The 9,862-nt window shown below is 35.7% G+C and overlaps 1 protein-coding gene across 1 annotated transcript; it reads right to left on the bottom strand.

Annotated features, from left to right (window-relative positions):
* Positions 1–927: 927 nt before the first annotated feature.
* On the bottom strand, positions 928–4,886 carry LOC117331474. The gene is made up of 4 exons (XM_033890202.1): positions 4,788–4,886; positions 2,950–3,064; positions 2,530–2,768; positions 928–1,681 (listed from the first exon to the last, which is right to left on the bottom strand). Exons 2-4 carry the CDS (start codon positions 3,062–3,064, stop codon positions 1,457–1,459), a joined length of 579 nt encoding a protein of 192 aa, XP_033746093.1. The 5' UTR covers positions 4,788–4,886; the 3' UTR covers positions 928–1,456.
* Positions 4,887–9,862: the final 4,976 nt, after the last annotated feature.

Genomic DNA, 9,862 nt, shown 5'->3' with positions numbered 1-9,862 from the left:
GCAAATCGTACATGTAGGGTCCCGTTCTGCGAGCAGACGTAAGCAATACAATATTCCCGCATTTCGTGACTATATAGTATTTTCTATTTACCCGGCGGGCTAGACAGCAGCTATATTTGCGCTTTTGTTTTATTATTGGCGTAGGTTTTAGTGTATACTTTCAACCTGTCTCTTTCTTCATTTTAACACCAAAATTCTTTCCGTTGCATAAAATTTGCATGTATGTCTAATGTTGCTGTCACTTGCTGACTTATATTCTGGAGGAGAGGGCTTCTATAAGTTGCCATTACTGGCTCCGAATCCAACAAGAATATTGCTCGATTTTAAGAAGCAATAAGGTAAACTAACCTTACACTCCGGCTCCGAATCCAACAAGAATATTGGAGCCTGTTTTAGCGGGCTAGCTCAACGCTAGCCAGACAACAATGGAAAAGGGTTCTGATTAAAAATGAAATAGAGGATATCTAACCGTGTCTTCCGTAATACCAAATATATTTCACGAGTGGGGCTAATATTTTGATATTTTTCACGAGTGCGCGGTTCTTTAGTTGAGCGTTCACCTCTTTGAGGTTGAATTTAGGCTCCGTCCCTTGGCCGACATGCATCAGATTCATTGAACACGAGGTTAAAGTTCTTACCATCTATTTTTCATGAATTTGTGCGTGGAAATCTCCAGATCGAAGTCGTTACTCTTGCTCGTTTGTACATGTGGATCCTGGCGTGAACTGGATTGTTGTTTTGTGTTTTTATTCCTCGTTACAGGACCCTTCCACAATATCCACGACACCAATTATTGACCATGTCCAAAAATTGCTCTTCTTCAACGGAGTACATGCGAAAAAAACTAACAAAACAAACAAACAAACACCCAAAAATGTATTAGCTAAATACATATGTACACGTTCATAAGGATGTAAAGCGAGATCATTCAGTATCCAAAAATCTTTTTTTATTGAATCATTTAAGTTTACAGTGTCATCACCTTTCATACAGAAATATATAGAGATCTCACAAAATCAAGGCATCTTAGACCAGGACATTCGCTGGTATCATGGAATCATTGAAACAAGTAGTTCACACAGAATCATCATTTTTACAGAGTACTTAATGTCGATATCCAACAGTTTCAAGAGATCCACGATAAAAACATCCACACACCTATCGTAAAAGGAAATTATAGTCAGTGAGTTGACATAAAATCCAACAGTATCTATTTAGTTCCACGGACCTCTGCTTATCTTCCCAAACTTCTTTAAATATTCAGTAAAATGAAGTTGCTCATACCATCGTATATGAAATCATATGTAGTAAAATTGCACCAATATTCTGCACATTTCCTTCATTATCACACAAATCTATTCCAATCTAAACGGATTCACAAAACCTGCTGAAAACTTTGTTTTAGACCACGTATCCTCAAGTTAAAAACAAGAAGAGACATTCTTGTTGGCTGTATTTAGACTTCTTCGTCCATGGTCAGTTCACATAGCCGCCATTTATTCCTATTCGCGCTCTGCATGATGATATGAACATTCGAACATTGTTGGAAATTTTCACATTCACATTCTATGTTACATTGAGTTAGCGAATGACCAGCATTGTGTTGTAAGACTTTACAAAATGCTATATCCGATGATTCGATGGCGCACTGGTCACTGATAGCGGGTCCGGAAGTTCCAACCTGAAGATAATGGATTTAATACAAAGATGATATTATGTCAAATAAATACATTTCGTTAAAAGTATACAAATTATTCAAAGAAACTATTTCCTTAGTCAATGTTTTATCAATATTCGTGTACATGTTTGAAGTAATGTGATATTGTCCAATATACATATATAGAGGATATCTAACAGTGTCTTCAGTAATACCAAATATATTTCACGAGTGGGGCTAATATTTTGATATTTTTCACTAGTGCTGCAGCACGCGTGAAAAATATCAAAATATTAGCCACACGAGTGAAATATATTTGGTATTACTGAAGACACTGTTAGATATTCTGTTTATTACATTTTTTATCAACGAAAAACCTACCCCGTATGCTAACTAGGCCTACAGCGAAAGTTTGCATACAAAAAAAGTTGTTCCCACTGTCCAGGTGCTGACATATATGTCGGGCTTTCTGATTGGTCAATTATTTTGGTATTTTCTAATTATTAATTTGATTGGTCAAATCAGCAAAAGTGATATTTTTCACTAGTGAAAAATATCACTTTTATAGAATGAATAATTTTTGATATTTCACTGGTTAAAAATGTAATAAACCTAAATATCATTTGATCCACATACATTTCATAAGACCTGGATACATATTTTTGCATATCTAATATATGTTCTGGCATGCGTAATTTATTTGATTAAAAAAAAGGGAAATAACTATCATAACGTAAAGCACTAATATTTTTTTTCTATTCAAAATTAACCTCATGCATATTACTGGGTAGTTAGATTTTAAATATCACTATGTCATGACGCACAGCACTAAAATGACTTTTAGATTCAAAGCAATTGTATCAGATGCTTACCTGGATACTTTTTTGTCCAACAGTTGTACATTCTATACCTTCACCAGAGAAGTGCATTGCGAATTTCCTTGACGTTACACCAAACAGAGTAAGGTTTTTAATCATCAGCCACAGCATGGACGGGGAATCCCCCGGCACGGGCAAATTAAAGCACGTGTCCATGTCCTGATCCAGGGCATATGGTACCAGTCTCAGCATGAAATTGTTTTCATCTTCCGCTATTGTGATATACTCTTTAACTGAAACATGCGTGAAACACATTGGCCTTACAAATCAGAATCCCAGTTGGGTGTCTGTCAGTATGCACGAATCTGTTCCGGAAATCGAATAGTGATAATTTTGTGATATTTATGCTAAATGTTTAGTTTCATAACTTCACGAAGAAGTGATATGTTTAATTACTGTATAAAGCTTACTTACGTGGCCGCCATTTGGTTTCGATATTGCACACCGAAGTGCAAGGATCCGCCGAGAAATGAAAATAGGCGATAACCTTAGGGACATCAAACAGGTATGCACTGTTTCCTTTTTTCATCTGTATGAAAGTAATGAAATCAACACTATTAGTTTCGGAAAAAAAGACTTAACAGAATACAACAAGATTTATTCAATATTTGCTAGGATTTGGTTATATGACTATCCCGATTTCGGTTCGTATGTGCCTCCGACATCCTCGCCCTAGCAACTTGGGGCCTCGCGTTGTCCTGCTGTAACGTAATGTTATGCTGTTGGATAAGAAGAAGAATCTGTGGTCTCAAAACCTGATCCTGGTGTCTTACTGCTGTATGATGACCATCGATAACCATGAGAGGTGTTTTCACGCCTTATCCTTACCATACCATAACAGACTCGACCGCGAATCTGTCGTTTTCCGTTGTGCAAGCGTCAGAATATCGCTCACCATGACGTTGATAGTGTAACAGGAAAGGAGAGAATGTAGCGGCCAGACCGGGGTTCGAACCCGGGACCTTCGAACACTAGCCGGATGCTCTACCAATTGAGCTACCTAGTCACCGATGATCGACCCAGTCCAGTCCCGCTACAAACCTCCCTCCTTTTTTCCAAGTCTTCGCCCTAGAAGACACACGAGACCCTTATACCACCACCGTAGGGTATTTTAGTTGGGCGCCAATTTTGTAACAGGAGAGGAGAAAATGTAGCGGCCAGACCGAGGTTCGAACCCGGGACTTCCGAACACTAGCCGGATGCTCTACCAATTGAGCTACCTAGTCACCGATGATCGACCTATGGCCAGTCCAGTCCCGCTACAATAGACACGTTGTTGTCCGCTCGAATAACGGTCATCCAATATACTTTAGTACCTGTGGTTCTGAGATGCCCAAACAGTCGGGATACTGTTGTCTCATATATATCATATTGCTGGACTACATGACGTTGCGAAAACACCTGTATTATTAGAGCAATGACCATACCCATATCGATTTCACTTAATCGCGGCATTTTGCTGTACACTCGTTTCGAAAAGAAATGTTTTGTGACTGATCTTTACTGTTCCAATGTTTGATTTGTAATGATTTTGCAGCACGTATGGTGCAAGAGTACCTGGGATGCATGCTTTCTTCAAAAATCTGCTGAAAACATGCAGCGTCGAGCGGGGCCATGGTCGGCTGAATTTAACTGAAGAATATTTCCACAGTGCACGGAGGTAGCTCGGTGTGATATTTATTTGAATTTAGACCATTTGTTGAAAAGTTATGTTAGAAAAACAACCGAACTTTCATTTCTTTTTTTCGCTAGTATATACATTGGCAAGCGCCAATAAAGGGAAAATACAGGGCGCCGGTAAGTCACATTCGTATCAGTAGGTCAAACTCAAAACTATAAGTAAGAGGTACACGGTGGTTACTGAAAACAAAGAGGAAAAATAACACCAACATGATTAGATTATATTAAAGTAGCTTAAAACTAACCATCTAAGAGATTAGCTTAAATAATGATACTCAGCTATCTTTGTTGTAATTAACGCAAACAGTAATCACCAACACTCATCGCCTGGAGACAATATTTTAAATGAAACTACATTTATCTTACAACAATTGCGATACAAGTTGTATCAGCCTATATTTATCACTCTTGCTGGCCCGGCTGGAAGCGCACGAAGGATCTTAGTGCGGGAAAGTCACGATCGTTACCACTGCGTGACATGACCACCCGCGTTACTCTTGGTACATGCAATTCGCAATTATTATCACACAAAGACAAAAATAAAATTTAAATAAAACATCAAAAATGCTTACCTTTATGCTCCCTTTGTGGTATTGGATCCCATCTAGACTGTAGTGGTAGAAAATCTTTACCAAGGCTTTAATTTTCACAATTTCAGTCAAAACTATAAAATCTGGATAATGCTCCTAAAGTGAAAACAAACTTCAGTAGCATGCATGATATTGCAAATACACAATTAATAGTAAACAAAATATGACATCCAAGCTTTTGGCATAAGTATTTCACAGATTTTACATGAAAAATACAAAAGAAGCCTAGCTCACAAGCTGTAGTTCGTTTGCTCCTAATAAGAAGATTTGGTGAAAATTTGTCTACCATGCATTACGACTCGGGACGATAGGTACTAGTAAATGTAACGCAAGTAAAAGATAGAATATGCGTATTTTTAAATTTTTTGAAAAAAAAATGAGTTTTCGTATACTAGAAAGACGTTCGGAGGCCATTCATTAACTGCCATCTAGCGTTAGCCTATGTAGGTCCATAATTGTAAAAGATACCGAAATGTTTCAATTTCTACCCAAATAGGACGTAATAAAGCTACCAAATTCTTCTTTTCAATTGATTAGGAAAAGAATACGTGTCAACAGAAATATAAGGAACGCATCGTGCTTTGTTGTTCGATTTCATAGGTGATGAATTGAGTTGCTCTTCACACAAATTCAACATTAACTCTTTTGGTCTTCTCATTTCATCAACCAAAGCAAGCGTCAAGACCTAAATAACTATACGAATGAAAGTCTCCAAATTATTTATCTTTAATTGACAATAAAAATAAAAATAATTTCTAAATATTTTGTCATGACTTTTTTATTACAAGGTTCCTGTTATACTCTTATAATATAAAATGATTTAGCAACAAAACGTAAAAAAAAACAAAAAAACGAAAAAACACACAAACAAAAAAATGAAAAAAATGAAAAAAAAAATTATCTGTTCGAGATAATTGAATACTCGGTATAGGTTTTGAATCCTTAACGACATTTTATACTTACAATGGTTGGTTTTGATATTGCCAATTCGGCAGTTAAGATAGTCTGGTTGTTGTTAACAATCCTGGTTTTTACCGGTATTGAATGATTTTTAATTCCTAGGTCATTGTCAAGAAAAGAAACAGATGCTTTCAAGACGACTTCATTTCCATGTCTAATCAAATAAATGTTTGTCAGAGGTGATATATACGTCAGTATTTTCTCAATCATGTCGTCCTGGCGCCTGTTTTAAAGCAAGAAGATTTTGTAATGCCGGTCATGATTTGATATCAAGGTGTTTGTGTATTTGGACGTTCAACTTGTAAGGCAGAATTTAAAAAAAAAAGTCTATTGAATACCTTATTGATATGAAACACACTAATTTATTCATGAATTAGTTTTGTTAACGTGGCACATATCATATTATGTTATATCTTATTTATTATATCATATCATATTATGTTACATTTTATTTATTATATCATATAATGTTATGTTATATTAGAGCAAGCAATTAACTCATTTAGATATGTATTGGTTTTCTTACTTTGTAATGTAGGTATGAAATTCACCAAAAATGTTGTATCCTTGAAATATTCCTCCAAAGTTACAAATACCGTAAAGTTGTCCTTCCGATCCAGAGGGTATCCACATTTCAACATGCATATTACCATAAGCTTCATCGTCTTCAGTTGATACGGTAAGGGCCACATCAGTGCTTGCGGTCACAGATTTACATACCTCTGTGTCAGTCCGACCTTTATTGGAAGCTCACCATTTACACCAGTTGTCTGTAAGATAAACATCTTTTATTCTATTTTATTTATCCATTATTTTGTTTATAAATGGGATGACTATATTCTAGGCTTAAGTGATGATTCATCAAGACAAATTTGCCTATCTCCGATGCGTGATACGACGCTCCCGATCCGTATCGGATTGTGTTTCTCGGCAAACTGAAAAACGGACCTATCTGTAATGCCGTAGTTGTATTCGTCGGCAAGACACTTTACCCTTGTTGTTCTGGATGACATGCGCCAATCCTCCAGTATGTTATTCAGTGAGGTAATGACCAACTACTACAAGGATATCACTCAGAATGACCCTGGCTATTCACGAGGCGATAAACACACAAACACACAATCAATAACGTAAAATATGGATACACTATATCAATATTATTATCCTTTTTTGTATCCCCACCAGTCCTACATACTTTCGTAAATAGATAATCGGGAATGTGTTCACCGCATTGTCCCTTTATATTTGTTTATTTAATTGTTAATTCTATTAAACCGCATTAAACAAGTTTCCTTTCATAAAACAATATATCTAAATGAACATTTTTTTAAGAAAAAAAAGAGAAGTGTTGCATCACCTAAGAATACTGTAAACGTACTTATTTTAGCGCAATCAAATTTTAGCGCATTTGCAGATTTTAGCCAGTTAGCGCAATGATGAATTAGCGCATCCACAGAACTTTCTATAGAAATAGAACGTACAAAAAGTAATTAGCGCAATCATAATTTAGCGCAAGGCTTCCAGCGCGAAAAGCGCTAAAATAAAATTACCGCAAAAATATGTACGTTTACAGTATATAACTTACCGTATGTGTTTCCTTGTCGGTAATAGTAAAATAGAACTGAAATGATTTGGGTGACCCTTCGCCTTGGTAGGTAAGATTTACCGTTAGTTCATAAGACGAATTGCCATCAGATAAGCCTAGGGCTGCGAAGACCAACACTTTGAATTCAATACTGCGTGAAATTGCTTCAGATCCGTATGGTAAGCTTGAGAAAGAAATAGCAGCTGAATCCTTCGATTTCCAATGAGAATTTACCAGACATGTAAGGTTAGATGCACCACCTCGAATTAACCCTCCTGCAATCTTCAATCCGTCAGTACCTGGACCGGCATAGTGTCTTGTTGACGTTTTTATGCGGAATGTTCCATGATAAAGTATTGGTATATCCAAAAACAAAGTAGCACTACTTGATCCTCCTTTAGGTAATGACGAGCTACCTAGCTTACTTCCTGTGAAATTTATCCCTTTAATCTGCAATATGGATTGGCTGAAATTATCATGCTATATGGTAATTGTAATTCAAACATCGAGCAAACCTTTCTATTGTCATCTTCTATACCAAATCTATTGCAAAACACTATTTCCTTGACTTTTTGTCGAGATTTTCTTTTCTATAGTTTCACTTCGTTAGACCATTTTTGGCTGTTTTAAGCATTGATTTCAACACTTTTACTTTGTTATCACTGAAGGGATCAATTCTATGTTGTACGGTTAAACTTTGATATCTCGAACTCAAAGAACTGATTAACTCAAAATAAATATATATTCTGTTACATCGAATACTCGGGATAATTTGATAACCGAGTATCGTGAGTCAGCTGTAGTTTTATATCCATTGATCGGCATACACTTGTCTAATGCTTAAAGCCTCTCGATGTTTTTTGTTTTATTATAAGTATAAAACTTCATCATTCATGATCATTTGATTTCCTTAAAATATGCTCAGTTACGTCGGCAATTCATAAGTAAAAAGTATGCAATAAATGTAAAAAAAGAACGTGAACAAACCCAGCGCGCGCCGAGTAACATCCCCGGATGATAAACAGAAAAGCAAGAGTTTGTTTATCAAATACCGGGAAGTGTCACCGGCCAATGATTGTTTAACGTTTAACGCATCTTTAATGTTTGTTTAACAGACTCATTTTGACTCTGAGTCGTAGATAACGTGATTTTGCCTACTCCTTTTTGCCTTCGCGGCAGCAAGCAGTCCGACATTCTTCAAAATAAACAAGTTTGCGCATGCGTGTATGACATATTTACTGCTGGTCATTTACATACAGAGAGTTGAGCGCCACATTAGAGATTCCCTCTAATCAGTCGGTAGTTTTCCATTATAAATTATCACATTATTTCACCATAAGGGTATATATTCTATCATTCAAGATATTTTTTTTTTATTTTTTCAAAATTTATATGTCACGAAAACATAGAGGCTTTAGTTAAAAACAGCTCTATTCAATTACTTCTTTTATACCTACAAGAATATGTTGCAATGCCTTGAACGATAGTGTAGTGTTCTTCATTATCACGGAATCCACTTCCAGATATATCTGAAGGGGGTATTCTAGTCCAATAATGCCTTTCATCAATACAATAAGTTCAAATTCAACAGTATCGGCACCAGCGGAACTGCTATCATCAAGTGCTCCTATGAAAAAAAAGATGAAAGCATAATCCAATATTACAAAATGAAATAAACGCTGCGTAAAGCTGTTTATTATTGCAACATATGATGGGTACATCAACAGTAATTAATCAATGCATATCGGCAATTTCGGCATGTTGTTATATAACCTCGCTCTCTGGTTTTATAATAATATAATTATATAAAGTGTATAACAACGAAAATAACACAGAATACCTACATAATGACAAAATAATAATTCCAGCTAAAAATCGTTAAAACGCAAGCAAAAGATGAACAGAAAATAAAGATTTGAATGGAGACCCTTGAAGAATTACAACGAAGAATGAAACCACATGCTCTGACAGAAGAAGCGTCTATTATCTATTAAGAAACTTATGAAATACCACTATTCACATAATTATGTTGAAAAGCTCATCTGATTCTTATAAGCCAATCAGTATGTCAGAACTATATTTTTTTTATAATTTACTTTTTATTCAGTGTTTTCATCAAAAAATGTACAATACATAACTTTCTCTCACACACACACACACACACACACACACACACACACACACACACACCCACACACACACATACTAAGGCTTGTATACACTCAATCAATTAAATTTACTTTTGTATAAATCAAAGATATTCAAAATTACTGCAATTAATCATTTATCACATACACACATTTATACACACACACACCCATACATATGTCCCACTCAAACATTAAATGCCGAGAAAACTAAATAATCAAGATTTCTGTACTGTAAATACATTGCATCAATTACACTCACAATTTACACATGTATAATTTCTTTACTACAATTTGTTGATATATTTCACCATCACATACACACACATACACACACCATCCATGCATACCCTCATGAGTCATAT

The sequence above is a fragment of the Pecten maximus genome, chromosome 7 (genome assembly GCF_902652985.1).
Source record: "Pecten maximus chromosome 7, xPecMax1.1, whole genome shotgun sequence".
Lineage (NCBI taxonomy): Eukaryota > Metazoa > Mollusca > Bivalvia > Pectinida > Pectinidae > Pecten > Pecten maximus.
The sequence above is the reverse complement of the archived record's forward strand: the minus strand, read 5'-3'. Positions and strand labels throughout refer to the sequence as shown.

Coding starts and splice junctions, on each gene's coding strand:
- LOC117331474 (XM_033890202.1), bottom strand. CDS start 3,064: ATGAAAAAAGGAAACAGTGCATACCTGTTTGATGTCCCTAAGGTTATC. Junction 2,769..2,949: donor CGAAACCAAATGGCGGCCAC/GTAAGTAAGCTT, acceptor CGCATGTTTCAG/TTAAAGAGTATATCACAATA. Junction 1,682..2,529: donor TTGGACAAAAAAGTATCCAG/GTAAGCATCTGA, acceptor CATTATCTTCAG/GTTGGAACTTCCGGACCCGC.